The following is a 24,637-nucleotide window of genomic DNA, read 5'->3' as shown; positions in this document are numbered from 1 at the left end:
GCATCTGCGATGTTGTGGTTATAACCTCTAAAATGAGTTGCCACACCAGACAGCTATTGCAGGCTTCGAGATTTTGATGTACGAATTTGTTCAGTTATTCTAGTGCAAATATTCCTTTTTGTTTGACCTATGTATACTTTATCACACTGACATTTCATCTGATAGACGCCACTGCTTTGTAGAGGGTCAGTAAAAAATACCTTAAAATTTTTATATATTTGTCTATGGATTTAGGAAGAACTTCTAAAATTTTGATATGCTTTTACAGAATCATCTTAATTTTTGCCGAGAAATGTGAAACCAGAGGAACACCAATCCATTTATCAATTTTGACAAATGTTGTTGGTTGTTGGTAGGTGCCGACGACCTCCTGTTGTACATGTTTGTACCATTTCAGTAAGAAAGATTTTTGGAAACCATTTTCTTGCCCAATTTCTATTAAATATTGGATTTCCTTATTGAGATCCCCAGGGAGGTCTGAAAGTAAAAGAGTCCTTTTAAACAGTGTTTCCAGACATTCAATTTCTGAAGCCACGAATATGCTGATTTAAAGTGGTTTTTTTTTTTTTTTTTTTTTTTTTTTTTTTTTAGCAGAAGGATTGCAATATACCGAAGTAAAAACTTATTGTCATGTCTTTTAAAGTTAAGAGCACCATTTTCTTCAAGTTCTGTTGTAAATTTGACTCTAGGATGTTTCTGATTAAACTCGTCAAACAATTTATTTAATTCCTGAGGAGCTTTGTACAAAATCAAGTATCATCAGCATATCGAAAATATCTGATACAAGGAATTTTTGAATGTGTTAGTTTCGAACATGTCCATTACCACGTTAGAAAGTACTGGAGAAAGAGTATTGATAGATAATCCATTGACTGTCGAAAAATGGTGTCTTCAAATTGAACAACATTGTTTCTCGGGAAAAAAGCTATTAGTTGAGAGATTAGTTGGATTTCGTATGGGTTTACTTTTAATTTAAGTAAAGCAAGTTCCACTGCCTGTAAAACCAGGTTTACTGATATTGATGGATACATCCCCACAACGCCAAAAGATGCCAAATGGATAGAATCTGCAGCAACAAAGTAATTCAGGCTTTCTTTTTTAAAAAAAAATCCAAACTGTTTTTAACAGTATATCTAATTGGAATATTAAATGACACAAACTTGTACAACAAATTCTGCTTCTCTTCTTCCGAAAGCGCTTCTTACATGTAGAAGAAAACTCTGCTGTTTTTGCGGTGAGTATTAGCCTTCTTGCTTGTTTTTTGTTGTTATCAGGAACGTTAGTTGTCAAATAAATAAATAAATAAATAAATAAATAAATAAATAAATAAATAAGAGAAGTATTCACTATTTTTTAAAAGTAAAAATCGTAAACAAGGACTGGAAAGAAGTTAAGAAATTTAAGATGGATAATTAGATATGCAGTGGACAGTTTTGATACTGGAAAAAGTAAATAATAAAATTAGTGTAAAACATACATACAGTCCTCACGGTTAGTGAAGTAACCAAGGAACACAAACTTCGTTCCGCTTTTATTCTCAAGCCTAGAATATTGCACATATGTAGCTAAATTTTGACAGATGTAGATAAAGTTCTCCTGTCACCCACCTTGTTGCGCTACTGCTCATAGTTATATACAATAATATTATATGAAACTATTTTTTTTTTTATTCTCTTATAGGTATTTTGTTTTTCACATACATCTGATCTAAATATTTTTAAAATAACAATCAGTTATAATATTTTCCATTTTCGTAGAAATTTACAAATTTGTTAACGTTACAGTTGCTTCTTACTCATTTACAATTTTTTTTTCAAACTAATTTACTATTTCGTCCCAGGAATAAAGTTTAAACTGCTACTGATGCATATCAAGGGATTATAAAATGATGATTTCGTATTCCCATCGTTAATGTTTGTAAAATACCATAGTCCTAATTTTAAATAAAAATGTAGCACCAATGCATTTTATATATTATCTAGCAGCAATTGCGTGAGTTCGGTGAGAGGAGGGTGATTACAGAAGGAAGATTTCATCCAATGCTTTTCCCAGGGGAAGCGTTCCTAGCATCGCTGCTACATTCCCTCTTTGCACAGGCATACTTATAAGAAAGGCTGAAGCTCGAGTGTCGCCTGTGTTGAGAGCTATTCGGCGTCCAACTTCTTTAATAAAGTTTAGTCCTTCATGACCCCAGGAGTCACAAGTTTTGATGGCGATGATGACGAAGTGGTATTTGTCCAAGAGGTTGTTATATTTTCATCTCTTTTCATATTCTCTGCGAGTTGCAATCATCCCAGCTTTAGTGGAAGAAGTAGGAAGATTAGAGGGGGCTAGAGTATCGGCACAAGTGAAATCCCACATTAAAACCTTCCCTCGTTTCCATGGCACCAAAGACATTCCGTCAGGTCTCTTGCCATCAGAGCGACTACACCCCATTAGCTCTCACACGGAACGGGTTCCAGAGGAGATGAGGGCTCTCATGATGAGGTCATTAACATCGGAGTGGCGAGAGTATCCGCACTGTGAAGGCATGATAGGCCAGCACTGTGAAGGCATGATAGGCCATGTATACCTTTTTTATCCTTCTTATCTTATACATCTTTGATATGTATGGTAAAATATAGTGTTACTTGTACATTACTAATAAACAACATATCAGCATAGAGAATAGTAAACAGCATTGTTTTCAGAAGCAAGTATTTACTGATCACTAAATTCCGTACTCCTATTATCTATCTAGGTACAATACCAAATATTAAAACAACAATTGGAAGCAAAACAAAATTCGAGGAAAGGAATTGCAAAAATAAAAACTCAATACGTTTAATTTTATATGAACACTTTATGTACAAAACAGTTTCAAACAAGTATAACAAAACTTGTATAATATTAAAAAAACAGCATGTATAAAAAGTACCACTATATACAGAGCTTTTTGTTTTTAAAAAAGGTGGAATTTTCTCTCTTTTAGAAAAACAGTATTAAACGTTATGGCACCGAGAGTTGTACGAGAATTTATTTTAAACAAGTGGGATATCAAAATTCCAGTGCAAATATAAATATAAATGAGTAATAATAGTGGGTGGTCTATATATTTATATCATTGCCTTTTATACATATTTAGTACTTAAATACACTTAAACAAACACATTTTTAAATTTCTCTACAGAGCTGGTTTCCTGTTAGAAGGATTTTTATGGAAAAAAGAAATATTAAAATTAATGTAAATACTTAATTAATTTACAAATGAAGATGAAAAATATAGTCCAAGAACTATGTGCATAATCTTTCATTCAGTTGTGAATGTTGTATACGAAATAATAATATACACCCTCCTCCTTTATATAATACGTTATTTTAGACTTGTATTTATTGATCTTAATTTTGGCATTATTAAAATTTATATCACTAAAATTCTTTCTAGAAATACATTGAATTCAAACAATAATACTGACCCATATAGAATAACCTTATTTTGAACAAATGTATATAGTCACTATGATTTGTTCTGAAACGTGAAACTTGCATGTACATAAAATTTTATCGTCCCAATGTCAACCTACAAGCCCTTTCAAGGTATCTCTTAAAAATTCATGGCACAATTTTCTTTGTCCATTAAATTTTGATTTGAGTGTAATTCAATAGTATATATATTTGCTACAATTGTCAAAACAGTTAACGAATATTCACTTGGAAAACAACATAAATTATATGAATTTCAGAACGAACCCACAATTCATCTTGAACTCAGTAGAATAAAATGATTTTCAAGAAAAAAGAGCGTACTGAATTCTATTGCTTATTATATTTTTAATGATTTTAATATTCATTAATATTACGTCAGTAGTAACTGCATTTTAAATAGTTATTTGCAGTTTCTCTTATAACAATATTTTTAAAATTAATATGAAAACACATTATTATAATTTTGACAAGTCAGTATTTTCCCTGGAAATATTCTTATTTACTTTTCTTTCATCTTTTAAACAAAAATGAAACTTAATAGTGTTTATGTTAGTTAAACTTGAAATTAAACTGAACTCGAATACCAACAAAAAGAATCTACAATAGCGCTTAATGGGGGAAAAGATTGTCCAAAGATGAGATACTCAACAATCGATAGATCACACGCGCTGGAACAAAATTATATGCGTCCATGTAAAATTTCATCAAGTTTTTTTTTGAGAAACAAATTATTTTGTAAGTCTAAAATTTGATCCTGAACAAAAATGGCGCAAACTACTGAGGTGAGACTGATATATATACTTTCATGACGTTCTTCATTATGACTCTAGCAAGAGGTCAGTACGTAACATGGTTAATGACATATAGCTCAAAAATATAATTAACTTTTAAATTTTATTTTCTACTTAACTAAAATATTGTCCAAAGATAAGAAACGTATTAGTTGATAGATCACTTCTAACTTATCAAAATAATATGCTTAATTGTAAATTCTGATCCATAGTTTCCGAGAAAAATTGACACAAACAAACTTTTATGGCGCTAAAAAGTATGTCGTTCATTGCCAATAATAATTATAGTTCTGCTGTAACAGATTGTTTATAGCTATATTTATGTAACATATGTAAAAAAAGAGAAAAAAAGTTATTCTGTCTTCTAATAGTGATACAGACACTCCTAGCACTTACACACATACTTCTAACACCTTCGAACACATTACTTTAATATCCTGTAACATTTGGTTATATTAATTCAATTTTCATTAATGTTCACATATCTTTTCCCAAACTTGAAATCATGAACAAATTTTACAGAGTAATCAGAATTTCGTCATGCAATTACTTAGAATCCCATAATGACCACCATTTTGATTAGTTCAAAAGTACATAGTTTAAAGTGTAATATGTATCCTGTATAATTAAAATATGACAACATAAATAAACAGTGTACTCAAAAAAAAAAAAAATTAAAAACCATCTGCAGAATAACACAATTGAACAGAAATCAATTTATAAACTTTAAATAAACAATGAATTTTAAATACACTCTTCCTGTTTTTATTATTTATTTATCTTAGTCTCAAAGTTTCTAGAAATTGCTATGGACAATAACAAAAAGATATGGATCATTATTTAAACTCTCATAAGTGGAAAAATTCAAGGATGCACGTAACACAAGTGCTTCAGTTATTTAAAAAAGCATACCAAAGAGATTGTTAGTAATGCTTGACTTTAAAAAAAACATTTTTCTGGATAATAAATCAAAAAGGTCCAAAATTAACATTTTTCTGTAATTCTAGTGTTGGCTACAGTTTTAATTAAAGTACTGTATAAATAAGAGGAAGATTAAAATTGTAAATTTGTATATATTATGTTTTAATGTCATCTGCACTTAACACGAAAATCATTTATAGTTTATCTTTTTCTGGTAGAATCATAACGATTTGTACATTTATGTTTTGAGCTACTTTTGTCTCTACAAATTGACAGTATTATGAAATGAAGCATATAAGTTTTTGATTATTGTTATTTGGGATCCATGTGAAACGTCAGTAGAACAAGTGATGCTAGTTTGAGGTTGATTTTATGAAGTTCGTTTATAAAAACTGTAGAAATATTAAAACCAATATGGCTGATAATAAAAATATAAAATACCCACTGAATAGCACTGGAATTTTGTTTGAATCCCTATATTGACCTTCATTTTTCCTTCTAGAAAAAAGATAATTTTTAAATTAAATCCGAAACTGTTCCCATTTTCCCAAAAGGGCTGGTGTACTATCATAGGTTTCCTTCCAGCCGTACCCCTTTGTTGTTTTCCAACCACCATTATTTTTGAAAAGGTACTGTCTTTTTTGTCCTTTCTTTACATAAAAATTGAAGTCTATATAGCACTATGAGCACTATATATTTTTTATTATCACACAGATAGATCTCTTTCGCGATTCTGGCCGTTAGAGTGAATCCAAGAAACGTAGTTGGCAACTGGTGTGTAGACTGCAGATTTGTCACTGGAACGTATAGATGTGATACCTGCTAGGAAGTAGTTGCCGGTTTGTTCACATACTAATGGACTGCCGTTGCTATTTTCTTCCTATTGTGATAAATAAAAAGAAAATGCAAATAAATATATATATATCTAAAAGAACACATACAAGATTTTTTAGAAAAGAACGCCACCAAAGTTAATAAAAATCATGATAACACAATCTATTCATAATGACAACTCCTACTTCACAAATATCATATGCAATCAAAGCTATTTACTTGGGCTGTTTTTGGAGACAATACATATTCCTATAAGACAAGTATTATCTAAACCTCCATAGGTTGGCCAAATATTTACCTTGGAACTTTGTCACATTGAGGCATTGTTATTTTTATTCTGTTAATGTTAAATTTGCCCCTTCTGTTGGACACCAGCTACCATTTAACTGAACGCGATCTTTTTCATTTCTTAAAAATCCTTTTATAACATTATTTACTGTTATACTTCGGAAGATCAATAAACTAAAGGAAGAAAGGTTGAAAACGTGTTCATTAAGAATAACTTCTCCAAAAATACTGAAGGCAATAATACTATTTCTTGATTGCAGCTTTCTTTAGCGAGTGTACGAATAGATCGACGCCATTCATATTTTATATTACAAGACATTTGGTATTCTAGTCTAAACGAATTTATTGAGCTATTGGACCCTTTGTTTATGTCACGTAGACCACCTGTAGAGCATTTGTAACAAATGAAGATCGGATTCATGTTGCAAAAAGAAAGATATAACACAGCTTCTTCCCATAACTTAGTGGTGAAAACTCATTAGCTAAGTACCGGTATCAGTTTGTAAATACAGAACTAAGAACCGCCTTTTGGTGTTTCGCTACACAAAGCATAAATCTTCGAGTATTCCTAGAGCCGATGATCTTATGTGCACCTGTTGTGATAACGGAAAGGGAGAAAAGAAAAGGGGAAAAAGGTACTTAATAATTTTGTAGAGAATTGGCATGCTGAAATTAGAAAATTGAAATCAACGTACAAAGGGAAACTAAGATAGATATTTAGTTGCATTTTCGTTCTTGAAACGTGGTCTTACACTTAACGTCGAATACGAAACTCATAAGCTCCCCCCGGGAATCGAACACGGATCTCCTGCACTGAAGCTACGTGCGCTACTATATTAAATATAATGTTTTATATTGCAAAATAATTTTTAGTACATATTATTTACGAGGTACAAAGCAATTACTTTATTTATTACTGCGTTATGTAATATAATTTTTACTTCAAATACATCTATCTTCAGTAAGTTGGTACCTGTCTAAGTTAGTCGCTTTTCAATGGAACCGATGATGGCCAACACAGTCAGAGTTCACTTTATATAGGTTTATAATAAAGTAATCTCAAAAACTGGAATTAAAAATTGATTACTTTACTAGTGAAAACATTATCATAACACGAAAGAGTGTACTTTGAGAGTTTTCGCTAAAATATTTCGTCAGAAGGGAGGGGAAGAAGACCGGAGAATAGCAAAGAAAAATTAACAAACAGAAAAGAAAAAAAAACGAAGAAATACTCAGCTGAGTGCCACGGTGAAATGGATGGTCCCGTGATCACGTAATAGTCTTTTCAGGTTGTATCCTTGCTAATTTCTTTTATTATTTTACATATTATTAGGCTTCCAAATCAACATTATGCATAAGTAAGGGAAATCTTATAGAACGGCTACATCAGTCCGTTCGTCTGTCTGTCGACAGATATCAGAACAAAACTGTAAGAAATGGAGCACGAAATTTTTTTGATATGGATTCGGTGTTCTAAGAATAGGTTCCACATCCTCTCTTAACCTTCTATAAAAGCCGGCAGTGCTAGAAATCTACTCTCATTTCAGGTTCCAATATTGAGCTGCAAAGAGCACAAACTGTGAAAAATTGCGAGAAATGGCTTTTTAATACTAATTAAGCGTCCCGAGATTATGTTTTACATTCCCTCCTATCCATGTATTGCAAACACAAGTGTATATATATCTACCACTTCCAGTTTCAATATTAAATCCAATAATTTGAAAATCTATGTCGGTTTCACATTGTGAACACCTCACTTGTTATTATTTTTATTATTTCTCCTGAGTACTCTACTCTGCCCATTTTTGATTTATTATTACATTTTCATTATCTTTTATTATTATTATTAACATTTTTTCTTTTCTTAATTTCCTGATTAATTTTTATTTTTCAAGTATTTTTATTACATTACACATTTACTCCTTCGCTCTGTTGCATTCCTACTGATCTACCTGTCCCATTTTTCTACCATTCGTTACTATGCTCCCTCTACACAGTCTAGTTCCTTCTTATGTTTTTTTCCTGTTCCTTATATTTTTTCTTTTTTTCCTTGTCCTCCCTATCTGATAAAAATCTTTAGCGAAAGACCCTTATTGTTATTACTTGCTTGTAATTTTTAATTAGTCAACACTACACATTAATATAGAATTTCGTTTCACGGTTTGATTCTATATTCTATTTGTTATTGTTGCATCTGGATGTTCCGTATAAAAGACGCTAAAAAAATTAATCCATGCAAGTGATAAGCATCATATGACAAAAATGTGAAGCACATTCAGAGCTCATGAGACACCATATTGTTTCGTTTCCATGAAAAGAATTCTCAGTCCATCGGATCTCAATGCCATATTTCTGGTTTTCTTGACTTCAATCCACTACTTCTTAACTCAGGACATTTTCTAATTGGATCATGATGCTTAATCAATACCGAAAAGTAGAACTCTGGAACACTCACAAGAACTCGCCTAACTATTTGAGTACACCTAAGAATATATACAGTAGTCGTAGAAAACTCTTTCGAAATATACGGGTATATATATCATTTAATTTTGTTAGGTCAAAATGAACCGTCATTTGTAAGATATTATTATGACTGTATATCATTATTATTACGAAGTGCATTCATAGTGGAATATCGCATGTGAAAAAGTCAAAGATGCAGCAAAATAATTATTCATGTTGGATATGAAATTTTCACATGCATTATTGAACTCGCAATTTGGGAATTTCGCCCTAGGCCCTGAAATTCAACAGGTAGCCCTGACAAGGTTAACTATCGGAGGTTCAACGAGATGTCAGACAATTTTAGGTTTTTCTCATTATTGTTAACAAAAATGTCAAAAAAGGAGAAGAAGCTATGTCAACGCATAAGTAGGTTTATTGTTTAATAGCTTACCTGTCCTCTGCTTTCCCTGTCTTTCTTGTTAGAGCAGAGGAAATTGGAGTTGGTCATTTCTGCAGATCGAGATTTCACAATGTCATCGCACATAGCTCTGCTTGTAGTCTCTTCTTCTTCTACTAGAGCATGGACATGTTCTCTGCCTGCAATATAAGGGTTATCTTGTTCGTATTATAAACATTGATATATTCAAGAGAAAGTAATAAGTTTAACTGCACGTTGTAAATTAAATCATACGGTATTTTGTTTATATTTGTCAATGTTTTGATATATGTTGTACCTTCGTCCGAATTAATAATGGAAGATGTCCAGAGCAGATACGAAGTGCAATAAACAGAAAATTGTCAACGAAATATTCTAAAGTCACGTGGAATTAAATGTGGGTAACTTATTTCCATTAGAAGCTCTCACAAAGTGCCATTAGTCTTTCATCTTGTCAGAATATCTATTTCAGATTTTTTTTTTTTAATAAGGTATTCGTTTGTGAATCAAAGACCAAAATTATGTCAAGTTCAAAAGTCGAAATCGACATGAACTTCTATTTATTAAAAGTAGCTTTACAGATTTTGACGGAAATTGGGATAAAGGTTATTGCTGGTCTACTTTTATGAACTATATTTGGTTAATATTGATTAAAATCGAAGGCCGAAACCCAATACAAACTTTCATTTCTCAGGAATATCTTTACAAGTTTGGATCAAAATTGGTATGAAAGTTATGAGTAATTGACGTAAGTAGCCTGTCAAATTCAATAGAGATTTGTTAAGAACAAAGATCAAAGATCAAGATCGAAGGTTAAAACGAATAAATCTCTAAAAGATTGTCTCAAGAGAGAAATTATAGTACTAATCTTAGAAACTTTTTAATACTTGAGGACGAAGATTGGACGGGCAATATAAGCCAAATTAAGTACCATTTAAAGGCCAAAATCAACTTGAACTTTAATTTCTCAGAAAGTGATTTAACTAATTTGAACTGAAATTAGTAAGAAAAGTCATTCCAGGTGTAACATAGATGACCAGCGATATTTGTTTGAGATCGGTCAGGTTGGTTGAAATGTGATAAATTTGATGGAAGTCGCAACTGAAATCGACAAGTGACTACAACATAAAAATACGACGACTAATATTTACTTATCTTTTTTTTAAAAAAAAATATTTGATTTATTTATTCTTTGAGAAAGGAACAGATAAATTACGCTCAGTGTAATAAAAGGAAAATATCATTGTAGCCAGTTAAATTTGTTTCTACAAGTGTCATTTAAAGAAGCTAGATGTGAAAAACACATTCTTTAAACAAGATGCCAAATAGTATTATATACATCATTCAATTTTGTAGGTTTAAATCTAAACATTGGTACGCCGTTCTTTTCTTATGTTAAAACAAACATTTTAATACATAAAAATGTTTTTAGTATACGGGTTGATAACAAAAGCCATAGCTACATTTCTCATCTTAACTTTTCCTTTCTATGGTAAAAAGTTGACTGTCTGGAGATTAGGAGTTTTTTCATCTAGCCATCTTACTAGAAGGTAATTCATCTTATAATTTCCAAAGTTAGGCTGAATTGAAAGCGTAGAGAATTGAAATTGAAAGAACAATGTAAGTGAAGGCTGTATACACTCACGACATTTTGTTTTCTTAAAGTTCTTTGTTCAATTTCACAGCGAATTTATACTTTCTTTTCTAAATTTTTATTTTTTCAGAATAAAGTTAGTGTGAACAATTTTGTCCACGCTAAGCTTTCAACGATCACTGTAAAGTCCTTAACATTGGTATAAAAAATGTAATGGCTGCATTAGGAAGCCTGATATTTCTGATATCTTCGACAAAAATGTTTATTCAATAGACCAACAACTAATGCCTTTCAAACACACAAAACGAACATCTTACAAATGGCGAAATTGCCCGACAGAGTATAGGACATTTCACCAATTCCCTGCAATTATCTGTGGGTCATTTAGTTAACGGAAGAGAATGAAGCTTACTGCAAAATTATTTTACAGTTCACACAGTATCTATACATAAACTTGAGTTTTCACTCAGTGTTTGTGTTACAATTGAAATGATAGAAGTAATTGTAATTCAATTATTATTGATTTTATTGTTACATTAATAACAATGTCATCTTTTGTGATACTCTTGACATTTTATAACGAAAATATGATGACTAGTCCATTGCAATGGTTTCCGAAAGTAAACTTAAATACTAAGAAAGAAAACGTCGATATCAAAATAGCATGACCCTATTGGAGAGTCCAGGAGAAAACATATGAAATTCCAAAATCGCTAAAGCGGAGAGAACTCATTTAAAGTTGAAAAAACTGTCAGAAGCTGTTCTATTCGAGCGTTTCTTAGGTAAATGTCTACGAACCCTCAATGTTCTTGCAATGTCTTGTTATTACATTACACTGATTTAAATACTTGTTCAAACTGTTCAAAAATCGTTATATGAATTTCTCCTGTTCAAAAACCTGAAATAATTTCAATAATTGCCCTTGAATGCTGTAAAAGTGTTACCTTCAAAAATAAAAACAAGAATAAAAAGCATAATAAACACCATAGTTTAAAATTTTGCCAGTGTTTCCACCATGGTGAGATTAAATACAATGTATAATGACCCTATTATCATCGGCAGAAACACTAGATTCAAATGTGAACCTATCTAATTGTTTATAGCGTTGCGTGCAGAAGGATTAGACTTTATATCGTTATCTGTCAAATAATTAGTGATGTTTGTAAGATATCTAAGTTTTTCATGCTTTCTTAATGCTTCGAAATCTCTAGTCTCTAGTAGTACGTACAACTAACTAATAACTCTATGGCTTATAGAACCTGAAGGCTCAATGCCGCGTTCACAAAAGCTCTCCATTAAATTCTGTTCTTAGCCAACTGTATCCAGTTTTTACTTTGTATTCCTATTTCTGCAAGATCCATTCTAATATTGTCCTCCCATCTATGCCTAGGTCTTCCTAATGGTCATTTTCCGTTTGGACTTCCAATTAAAACTTGGAAAGCATTCCTACTTTCTTCCATTCTGGATGCATGACCTGCCACCTGAGACTCCTAGAATTGATGACCCTAACAATGTTTGGTAAATGGTATAAATTATGAAGTTTCTGCCATTCCTCATTCCTGTTCCTTTTAGGTCCGAATATTCGTCTCAGGATTTTATTCTCAAATACTATAAATCTGGGTTCTTTCCTCAGAGTAAACGACCACGTTTGGCAACCATACAGCACAACAGGCATGATTATTGTTCTATATATTTTATGCTTCAAATTCCTCTACAGAATTCGAAAAAGATTTTGAACTGAATAATAACATGAATTCCCTGCCTTCAGTCCACATTTAATTTGTTCGTGAAAATGATTTTGATCTTTTCATATTACTCCTAGGTATTTGAAAGTATACACTTTGTCAAAAGTATTATTTGATATTTTGACACATCCATAATTGACAGTGTTACGATCCAGCAAACAGCAGAATTGATTAATTTCTCACTGTCAATGTATTAGCAGAATTGATTAATTTCTCAGAAAATAAATATTTTAAGTGGTAAGTTCAATACACGATATAGAAGAAGAAATGGATTTACTATATTCGCCACCAACTCTTCACTGTTTCTTACAAATTTTCGATTTGATAAATTGTTTTATCTCCTTCATAATACTATTGGTTTTATATCAAACATGATCTATACTTTGATTGACATTTTGTGAAGAGTGGAAGACGGGTATGAGTAAGTCAGTTACACATTAATTCTAAAATATTTCTGCACATAAAATTAAGACATGAAAGCACTTAATGTCTTCTCCTACCTTTACTTCCTCCTTGAACTTTCAATGCTTGGCATTTCCTTCCACTAAAATCAACTCCTGCCTTAGGTAAACAAATCAAACATGCAGGATCTGCTGCTTCTACAGGTGTTGCAAGACGAATCAAACCTATCAAATGAAAACCAATAATATTAGTACATGTACATATTAATTAAAGTTAAAATTTTAAAGAACTTTCTTGCACAATTTCGGTCAAAAGCTTTTACCTACTTGTCTCTTTTAGTGCTAAAATTTTCCAATTTATATGAGGTGTTTCGGGTAAGTAAGGATAAGGTAGGTAAAGTATTTCGGGGTATTTTTCTACGAGAGCAATCAGAATGATCTGTATACTCTCACACTCTCGTTTTAAGACTCATGGAGTGATATATCAGATTTCAGATTGCATTTAAAGTCCAAATAAAAGAAGATAAGACATAGTAACCATCCATATTGACAGATCATGAATGAGAGGGATAATTATGAAGGAAGAAGAACTGCTTATGTCATATCTGTATATGATTATCTTTTCTTAGAATTAATACTGAAGTCTCTAATTATCTTTTCCTAGAATAGATACCTCTTCTTCAATTCTAGTTATTAGATTTGAATACGAACCAGTAACTATTTTTCTTCCGAAACCATGTAACTTAAATTTTTCTCATATTATTATTATTATTATTATTATTATTATTATTATTATTATTATTATTATTATTATTATTATTATTATTATTATTATAAGAACATTTGGAATTCAGCATCTCAGGTATCCGATTACCTACCAATGCAAGGCATCAGTTTCAACCCTTCTTATCACTTTTTGTCTCTTCAGTGACTGCAAAAATTATCAAAACGAATTCATATTGTACAGGGAAGGTCCAAAGTAATCTCTGAATTGCAAAGGCAATTGGAAATGTGCAAGCAGTAACAGGGGGCTTTATGTAAGAAAGAAAAACAAAAGATGTTTCTTAACGGTGTCATAAATTTGTCCATGTTAGAAGATAAAGATAGAAATGTATAAGCGTATACATCCTAGGCTAGTAACTCAGAAACGCTTCTCAAACTGAAAGGAAAGTGCAGGAAAAGAATTTTAACTTTGTCAACCTGTACTAGGTTGTTCTACCTTCTATACTTGTCTTGTTTAATTCTAAGTTTCTTATAGTTCAGTTTTCTAGAAAAAATTCAAAATACTTTTCCTATATTGGTAATTTGTTTCCAGATTCAAAGTATCATGGAGACTAAAAATCTAAGACCAAATTTCAGTTCCCTTGACTCGTTGCGGATGAAGGAGTTCTGCCTCTGATACGGAGACTCATATGTTCCAATTACTAGACCCATACACAAAAGATATACTTAGCAAATAGTACACGCCACAAATAATATAATTAAGTATATATACTTATAATAATTGAAACAGTAAAATAACACATTCGAAAAGAAGAATATTGCTATTGTATACATAGGAACGAATTTATGTGAAACAATGAGTAAATGTTAATTCAGTTTATGACAAAATAAATTTACAACTACCAAGAGGAATTAATTTTTTTCAACTTAAAAAAAAAATCATAACCAATTCATTTCTCCATGGAGGAGAAAGTGAAAAAAAGAAATCATTCAACTTCTGAATGTCCATGTCCCTTCGAGCCCAGCACTAACACCTGCCTCGGATTTAAAATATATATCACATTTAGGTTAAACTGGGTTATATGATTTAAGTATAGATTCGAAATTTCAGATTTTGATAAGAAGTACCCAAATTCATGCTTCCTAATAGGTAAGTTGTTTATTGTTAGCGTTTATGCTATGGTTTACTCAGGTATATTTTTTTAATTATTTTATGTATTTATTTTATAAGGTGTGACTTTAATATTTTAAGTAGGCCGTGGCAGACAAATATACTTTCAAACTGGTCAATATTTATCTTCACTTCCTTCTATCTTCTTCACTGTCACTGAAATTATCTTTGAAGAATACAGTGTTAGTATGTTTGTTTTCTATGGTTTTCATCTATCAACAGTGACAAGAGAGAACTGTTAAAATAGTAACGTTCTTAAGTAATAGATTCAGATTTTGGATTTAGGTTCGGATCCGGACCACGTTTGAATCCACATCCAGATCTATGATACGAATTCCGGATCCATGTTCAGATTTGAATCTCGATTCCAGGTTCGATTCCAGATGTCAGATAAGAGTGACCAGATCACAAGATTCGGGTATCCATACTCCAAAGAACCTTAAAGGATAAAATAAGCACTGAGATTTCAAATCACAACGGATCATTGTTGGGAGGCATATATGTATACTTAATAAACTAGAAAGATGTACGAAGTGAATTGGAAAGATGACAGTCATATGTACGAAGAACATATATTTGTACTGTTCCGAAAATGATTTACTTCATCATTCTTTCCTTCATTGTCTTGATGTTGTGTTGTATAATTTTACCATGTTACTTCAATGGTTATTAAAAGAAGGACTTAATTGAATACTTACCAATATCGTTCAAAGACAGCTGAGGTAAAGCGTGGTAGTTCTCATGGACAATTACTTCAGAAATTTTATAGTTCAATGAACTTTCACTCGATGTTACAACTCGGGCGTTCTGCATTCCCTTTGCAAACAGTCTGTTGAAATAATTATTTAAAAAAATGTTTGAGTTCAGCACATGAGAAAAGGATGATACATAAATTCACAAGCTTTAAGTTAATAAATTAAAAGAATTAACAAGAAGAACAATTAAATGCGTATTACAATCAAGCAATCAAGTACAAACTATGTCAGACTTGAACTGATATAAGCTTAAAGTTTCAATTCTTTTAAAAACTTTTAATGTTATATGTCTCTGTTGATTAATAAATCAGAGATATTAATTTTATTATACTCTTAACGTTTTATGTAAATGTGAGTAAAGTATATCAATAACGTACACATGAATAAAGAGAATACAATTTGAATTACAATGAGAAAAAATATAGTTTGATTTCTACTTGAAGATACAATTATAATATCATTAGTAAATTAACACTATCTACTTTTACGTAAACACGTATTCACACTATTGTATTGCAAATTATATTAAATTATCTTACTGTTAGCGTTTAAAAAAAAAAATCAAAGATGCTCTCTCTCTCGATATACACCGTATATATATATATATAGGAGGTGATCCCTAACACCAAGATAAGACAAAAAGTGGGACCTTCGGTAGTCGGGTCAAGACTGCGTTTAGGAAATAATATGTGCGCTATTCAAAAATACATGTTTAAGAATCCTAAGATACTCATGCAACAATTTTTTTATAGAGAGAGTTTGGCTACGGGCATATAATTTGAAGTACTCACCAACTAGCTCTATAAAAAATGTTGCAGAAGTACCGCAGGATTGTGAAACTTGGATATTTGGATAGGGCACATACTGGTTCCTAAGTGAAGTCTTGACCCGTCCACGCTAGGTCCCATAGTTTTGGAGTTACGGACCTTCCAAGTTCATTTTTTCATATTTTCGACAGTCTATAACTCCGAAAGGAAGCATTTGTACACCCAGGTTGGTCTAGACTTTTTGTCTTATCTTGGTGTCAGGAATCACTTCCCAAACGTTGTCGGTGTAAATCGTTAAAATCGTGAAAATCGTTAAAATCGTTACGAAATTGACACACATACCTTGTTATGTAAACTTAATCTGTGATGGAAATGTTTATTACAATTTGTCATGGATTTGGGTTATACACAAAATTGAATGATAACGGCCTATTTAATGTATACTATTGATTATTTTGGTCAGTATTGGGAAATACTACGATATTGGGAATGCTAGTATAATTTAATGGAATATTATAATAAACGGAGTTAGTGAGATGGAATTAGCTGCATTTATAGTTGGTTCTATGTATTAGCCTACCTATCAATATAAGCATATAGACATTTGGGAAATGATTCGGTAATTACATATTATATTAAGGTACAGATTACGTTTAAGAGATCCACGACCAAACGTTGTGAAGTACTTAATCCAATTTTGGCAAATAATACTAAAGATGATGTACACTCATGTCCAAAATTATTGTCGCATGTCTATAAATATGTTGTTGTAGGAATATAATTTGATAACGAATTCGCCCGGTATTTCTTATAATGTTAGTATGTGTATAATCGGCAGAGACATGTATGTGGCAAATTTCATGTCAAAAGAGCAGTAAATAAGAACAATAAAATGAAAATAAAACTTTCTTGTCTATTTAGCAACATTTTGTTTTACTCATTCTAATTTTCGTATTTCTAATTCTTTTCCTATGAAATTTACCACTAATATACAATTCCCGATTATACACATAGTATCAGTATTAAAAGTACTCTGCAAAATCATTATCAAATTATATTCTTACAAAAAGACAGTTATAGATATGCGTCAATCATTTTGGACATGAGTGTACATACTATTGGTAAAAATAAAATTAAGAAATCACTGGAAATAAACTGAATTGCTATTCTATATGAACAATAAGTTCAATAAACGCGTGGTGCTATGTGCTGCAAGTTTATTCTACAAAGAGACAAATTACAAACTTTTAAAACAACTAAGTTTTTTTTTATTAAAAACTATACAAACTTTAAGTTCAATAAGAAATGAAAAATTAATCAATTACATAAATTAGTTATATTGAGAAGAATAGTTAGTTTACTTTCGTATCTATTTTCTCTTTCTTTCTTTCTTATATATTATTATTATTTTCTTAATATGCTTATGATCTGGATACAAGAACACAAGTTTCAGACAGAGATTTATCGTTAGTCTTACTAAGAAATATACATTATAAAGTAAGCTAATAGTTACTTGAATAGCCACTGTTTCAATGTTTTCAAACCACTAACCTTGAAGCACAGCTAGCTGATGTCACCACCAAATCCGATGCAATCAAGCTTCCAGAGCAAACAGGATATTTTCTTGCGCCTCTATCTTCACTGTTAACTAAATAGACCATCCAACACGATGGAGATCCTCCTGTGCTTGGTTGACCACACGATCTCTTCACTGTCTTAGCAGAAGGATCAGCTGCTTCGTTTGATGATTCTGTTGTAGTCAAAGAGCTCTGAGATTCAGCTTCAATCGTAGAGCTATCAATCTCTTCACTAATGGACGCTACACGTTCTTCAATTACTACATTCTTCATAGTTTCAATTGTTGTACTATCATCTTCTTCAATTGATTTCGTTGTATCTTCGGGTTCAGTCGTTGTTTGAAGTTTAGACTCACTTTCTTCGTTTTCAACCTTTGTTTCCTCTTCTTGCTCAGTTTTCTCTTTTTCGTTCGATGGAGGCACCAAATCAGTAACTGAATCCATTATCTCTTCAGTCCTACTTTCAAGAAAAGAATCTGTAGATGAATCCACATTGTCAGAGTTTCCTTGCACGCCATCTGCCAAAGGTGATTCTTCAGATGTTGTTGGCATTATTTCTTCTTTTTCAGCTTTGAATTCTTCAGAATCAGTCTGAATTTCATTTGCATCTTGTAAACGAGAAACTACGTTTTCTTCAGAACTTAGTATTTTGTTTTCATCAGAATTTATATATTCAATCTTTGCTAATAGTTCTTGTTTACGTTTCTCTAATGATGAATCTTCTAGTGATGATTCTTCTTTGTTGGGTTCTTCTAGAAGAGGTGCTGAAGAAGGTGCAGGAGAGGTGCTATCGCTGGCTTCTGTTGCAGGAACTTCATCAATTGGAACCTCATTTAAGATTGAAGATTGGAGACCGTTAGCATTATCTACAGGTGATTCAGGAAGTTCAGTTCTCTCTTCATTTCTAGTATCTGTTTCAGAAACTGAAAGGCTTGGTTTGTCTTCTAAGTCTTTTTCAGGATCTGCTTCATTTTTTAGAACGTCATCTTTACTTTCTACATTTTTTAGGGAACCTACTTCAGATTCGGGAAATTCAGTTGTGATTTCGGAATTTCTTTCGGAATTTGCTTCAGATTCTAAAAGTTCATTTTTGTTGTGATCTTCTTCAGGATTGGTTTTGGATTCTGGCAGTTCAGTTTTATCTTCTAAGTCTTTTTCAGAACTTGATTCGGATTCCGGAAGTTCAGTTTTACCTTCTGAATTGTTTTCAACATTTATTTCCGATTCTGGAAGTTCAGTTTTTAATTTGGATTCTTTATCAATACTTGCTTCTGATTGAGGGAGTTCGTTTTGAGATTCTTCGTTTTCTTCAAGGATAGTTTTAGATTCTGGAAGCTCAGTTTTATCCTCTGCGTCTCTTTCAGAGCTTGATTCTGATTCTGGAGCTTCAGTTTTATCTTCTGAGTCTCTTTCAGCATTTCCTTCAGATTGAGGAAGTTCAGTCTTCTCTTCTGCTTTACTTTCATATATTTCATCTAAATCTTCTTTGTTTTCCAGATCAATAATAGATTTTACATTTGAGTTGGGATCATTATCAGTATTCGGTTCACTTTCTGAAACAGCATTTTCATTATCCTTCACTAATTCCTTTAAATCCTCTTCGGGGTCTTTGTCTTTTGTAATTTCATCTTGAGGTATGTTTTCCACATTTTCTTCTCTCGTTGCTTCTGTTGAACTTTCATCCTTCATTCTTTCAGGTTGATCTGTAGAAATAACTTCTTCTTTTGACTCTGGAATTTCCTCTGTAGTTACTGATTCTTCTTCTTCTATAGCTGGTTGTTCACTTTCATTTGATGAATCACTTTCCTTTTTTTCTGATTCTTTCATTTCTTCTCCACCAGCTACCCTTAAATTACCAAGATCACTTGCTTCAGTCACGTCTTCTTTGTCAGTGTTAGAACCAATTTCTCCAGGAGAGTCTACAGAATTTATTGGTAATTCAATGTTTTCTGATTCATCATCAGATGATGCTTCTTTGGTGTCAGTAGTCATTGTCGGTTCCGTGTTCTCAGATTTACTTACATCCTCTTCTTCATTGATACTTTCCGTTGTAATGCTTTCGCTGACCAACTTGTTGTCAACTTCATCTGAACTACTATTTGCTTCTGTTGATTGAGAACTGCCTTCTGGTGTTGTGCTGATATCTTCTGGTACTGATTCATCCTTGATTTCACTCAATTCCACTGGATATTCAGAAACTATCTCTTCTGACATAACTTGCTTGTCCGCATTTACTTCTTCATCTTCCTGTATCTCTTCCTTGTTATTACTAGCAAGAGTACCTAAAAGACCAAATTTTAGACCTGAAATTTGAGCTTCCTCTGATGATGATTCTGTAAGTGACATGTCAGATTTTTCTTCAAGGTTCTCACTAGAAATGTTACTTTCAGATGTGACTGAGGAATAGTCGTCATAGCTTGTAGTTGATGCATAATTCTCATCACTGGAAACACTCGATACTTCGGAACTATACACTGGAGAAGAGTCTTCTTCATCTGACATTAATGATTCCTTTAAAGCTTCATAAGATAATTTTTGTTCGTTGCTCAAGGAAGACATCAATGACTGACCAGCTGCTATTTCATTGGAATCAATGTTATCATTAGGAACTACCGCTGATCCAGCTTCTTCTTCACTTAGTGGCGTACTCTCACTTTCCGTTAAACCTTCGTATGACTCATGCTTGTTTTCTGATGATTCACCTTCTTCCATTGATACAGTTGTCATACTACTTCTGTTTGGGTCTTCAGGAGATGCTTCAGTTTCGTATGATTCTGAACTACTAGTGCAATCTTCCTTCAAAATCATGTCCTCAGTTGTTTTATCTATCGCATCTTCTTTTGAAATGATCTCCATTACTATTTCATCACTTTCGCTTTCGGAATCAGATGATATATCTTCTTTTTCTCCAGATATCTCTGCTTCATTTGGAACAGAGAAGTCTATTTTAACCTGGTATGGTTCTTCTTTGTTCTTTGTTTCTTCTGAACTTGAACTGTCCTCATCGGAAATGGACGGAAATTGGTCATCTGTTACATAAACATAAATTTCAGATGAAGTTCCCACTGACACGTCATCAGACTCTGATTCGCTTTCGATTCGTGAAGTTTGGCTTTCTATTTCTTCACTCACTGCTAGATATACTGGTGTATTTTGAGGTTGAGATAGCTCTTCTCCACTTGTAGAAGTAGCATAGTCATTTCGATCAAATTCTGTTTCTACTTTAACTTGTTCTTCATCACTGTTACCAGCTGTTTCTTCCATTTTAACTTCACTAGTTGTATCTTCATCTCGAATAACCGGAGTGGATTTTTCCACATTTGGTACTTCTTCAGTAGCAAGTGGTGTTTCTTCATTAGCACTGTCTTCACTCTTTTCATCGACGTTTGAAAGGGAGTTGCTGTTGTCTTCTTCGATCGGTTGGGTTGATAAATCCTCAGGAGACCCTAACGATCCTTTCAGTTGCAAATCTAAGTTATCTGACTCATGCTCACTCAAACTATTTTCTGAAACTTCTTGAACATTGTAGCTTTCAGTGGATTCAGAAGAAAAAGGCAAATTTGTCTCTTTGGTTATTTCATCTTTTACTTCTACTAGATGTTGTTCACTATTTTTTAGAGTTTCAGGATTTGCGCTGGGTGTAGTAGATTCTGAAACTGTATCCTGGGACTCTGATAATGGCTGAGCACTTTGCATTTCTTGCGAACTGTTGTCAGAAATAGGCACATTGTTTTCCATGTTATTATTTGCTTCATTTTCATTTACAACTTTCTCTTCATCTTGGTTCACAGCATTATCTTTAACGTTTTCTGATGTAGTAGCCTCTTCGCTGTTATCTGTATCTTTCGTAGCTGACAAACTCTCCACTGTTGTCAATTCATCTTTTATTTCTTGTTCCGGAGGTAGAACTGTGACCATAATGATTTCTGATATGCGCTCTTCTTCTTCTTGATTTTCTTCCTTAGAATCAGGGCTGTTAGTAGCTTCACCAGCTTTCAGCATATTCTCTGTCGTTTCTAACCTATTATCTGATATTTCATTAAATGTGGTTGTTTGCTCTTCTCGTGAATCTTCTTTAACACCTTGAATATACTCGCCACTTAGGTAGGTTGGGTTTTCTTTCGTGATATATTCTACGACAGGATCAATATCTTCATTTTGAGGTCCTTCAGTAGTGGATTGAACGGACACAGTTGAATTCGCAACTGTTGTTGTTGTTGTTGTTGTTGATGGTGATGATAACGAGGTGTCTTTTTGACCAGATTCGGTTGTAGTTTTTGTCACTAATAATGGTTTATTTTTGTCTTCCAAGACAGGTTCTCCAGGTTTTAATGTTTGTTGCAATTGTGGAGAAATTTTGACAACACCAAAGAGATCAACAATATCATCGAAGAAATCTCCAAGGTCATCCTCTTCCTCCTCATCATCGTATTCATCTTCCTCTGTTGGAGGCCTTTGTGGTAAAGCAGTTGTAGAAGAGGTTGATACTACATCTGCAACGGTCGTGGCTGCTTGTGATTGTTCTATAGCTGCTTGTTCCACATCTGGTTCTGATGGTGCTACATTTTCAAGATTGGAATCAGAAGGAACAGAGCCGCCTGCAACTACAGGATCAGATTCTTTATCGTCTGTTGTTCCAGCTGCTGGCTGTTGTACAATAGATGGATCGAGAATTGGAACTGTTTCTGATGCCTCCTGAGGAACTACAGAATCAGATGATATTTTTTCTGGTTCTTTATCACCAATTTCTTGGCTGTCAGACATAGGAATAGGTGCATCATTTAGAGGTTGATCTTGGACAGGAGATTCATTGTCTGAAGAGACTGGAATTTCTGCGGCCGACTGTAATGCTGCATCCGATAAGACAGAAGGAATGTTTTCATTTAAGACAGTTGGATTATTAGACAAAACAGGTTCTTCTGCCGGGCTATCTAATATAGAGGCTCCTACCGCAGATTCTTCTGATAAACCATTCTGTAATTCATCGGACGATGGCGATTCCGGCTGCAAGATCCAAGAGTTAGGTGGTAATTTATTATCTGCCGAATCAGCTTGCACTTCATATGTTTCAGGTACATTTTCTGCTGACATGTTAGATTCCACCTCAGGCATGGGCATTTTTTCAGGTGAGACTGACAATTCCTGACCAGATACCATTGGTTCCTTATTTGAAGACATATCAGACATCACTTGTTCATTCATTTCAGGTGCCATATCTGCCATTGGTAAGTCCTGATCAGATTCCATTGGTTCCTTATTTAAAGACATATCAGACATTATTTGTTCATTAGTTTCCGGTGCCATGTCTGCCATTGGTAGCTCCTGATCAGATACCATTGGTTCCTTGCTAGAAGATGTATCGGACATAGGCATAAGCGGATCGGAGTTCATTGGTATATTGTCAGCAGACATGTCTGACATCGGTATCTGCTGATCAGAATCCATTGGTGATTGATCTTTCATTAACAAGTCCTGGCTAGGGTCTACTGATAAATTGTCAACTGATGTATTAGGCATTAGCAATTCCTGTGCTGGATCCACTGGTCTGTCATTAGCAGACATATCTGACATTGGTATTTCTTGATTAGGCTCTTTAGACATGTTGTCGGAAGGTGCATGCGGTAGCATTTCGTCCATTGGCATTTCATCAGATGGCAATAATTGTTCGCCGGTTTCCAGTGGCATTTCTGGCATAGGCACTTTATCTACTTCCATAGCCATTTCTGGCATAGGCACTTTATCTGCTTCCATAGGCATTTCTGGCATAGGCACTTTATCTGCTTCCATAGGCATTTCTGGCATAGGCACTTTATCTGTTTCCATAGGCATTTCTGGCATAGGCACTTTATCTGCTTCCATAGGCATTTCTGGCATAGGCACTTTATCTGCTTCCATAGGCATTTCTGGCATAGACACTTTTTCCTCATCCATAGGCATTTCTGGCATAGGCACTTTTTCTGCTTCCATAGGCATTCCATTCATCATAGAGGCATCATCAATTGCAGGAGATGCTTCTGGCAGTGGGTGTTTATCCATCTCGTCCATTGACTCATCATGCATGATGCCTCCTGAATATGTTTCGTCAGAATTTATCGAACCTTCGTCTTGTGTTGCTGGAGTTGGTAATTTTTCAATTGACTGAGTGGTAGCCACGTTTTGGCTGGAAGATAAACGATCCATCATTTCAGTGATCAATGATGGCGACATTGATGTAAATTGATCCATGGTAACGATGGTCATTGGTGGTTGTGATGATGACGGCGGTAGCTCTGGAGGAGCATCTGGTGTTGGAGAAGGTTTTCTTTCTGGAAATATGGATTCTTGTTCGTTTTTAATGTTGTATTTGCAACAAACGAAATGAGCGCTTGGTGTGAATGCAGAACGTAAACCATTGCAATGTCCTCCTTCGTCATCTGGTAGGAAGTCTTCATCTAAGGTGCAGTCGACCCCCAGCAGACAGTAGCCGGTGCCTTGGCGACATGTGTTTACCCCCATGATTACAAACAAACCTATTAACAAACAAAAAAGAAAATTCTACATATTATAATCTATTTTGTTTAACTATTAAATAAAGCAACATGTATGAATATACTCATATCATGGTTCAATATTAACGTTTATATCATAAATAGAAATACAGCAGATCAAAGAACAGAAGGAAAATGTAATATAGATAAAACACATATTGCATTAGTTGGTAAAACATTACAGACCATTTACTGCA

At 33.2% G+C, this 24,637-nt stretch overlaps 1 protein-coding gene across 2 annotated transcripts in view; it reads right to left on the bottom strand.

Moving 5' to 3' along the window:
• Positions 1–2,932: 2,932 nt before the first annotated feature.
• LOC145668342 (uncharacterized) overlaps positions 2,933–24,637 on the bottom strand; it is a 97,967-nt gene continuing 76,262 nt past the window's right edge. For both annotated transcript variants that reach the window (XM_081736101.1, XM_081736102.1), the window contains exons 3-7: positions 17,888–24,422; positions 15,513–15,643; positions 13,020–13,145; positions 9,196–9,341; positions 2,933–6,057 (exon numbers count right to left, since the gene is read on the bottom strand). In XM_081736101.1, coding sequence (XP_081592227.1) covers positions 5,884–6,057; positions 9,196–9,341; positions 13,020–13,145; positions 15,513–15,643; positions 17,888–24,422 — 7,112 coding nt within the window. In that variant the 3' untranslated portion in view covers positions 2,933–5,883. The remainder of the gene's footprint in view (positions 6,058–9,195; positions 9,342–13,019; positions 13,146–15,512; positions 15,644–17,887; positions 24,423–24,637) is intronic.

Source organism: Thermobia domestica, chromosome 13 (genome assembly GCF_964235325.1).
Source record: "Thermobia domestica chromosome 13, izTheDome1.hap1.1, whole genome shotgun sequence".
Taxonomy (NCBI): Eukaryota; Metazoa; Arthropoda; class Insecta; order Zygentoma; family Lepismatidae; genus Thermobia; species Thermobia domestica.
The sequence above is the reverse complement of the archived record's forward strand: the minus strand, read 5'-3'. Positions and strand labels throughout refer to the sequence as shown.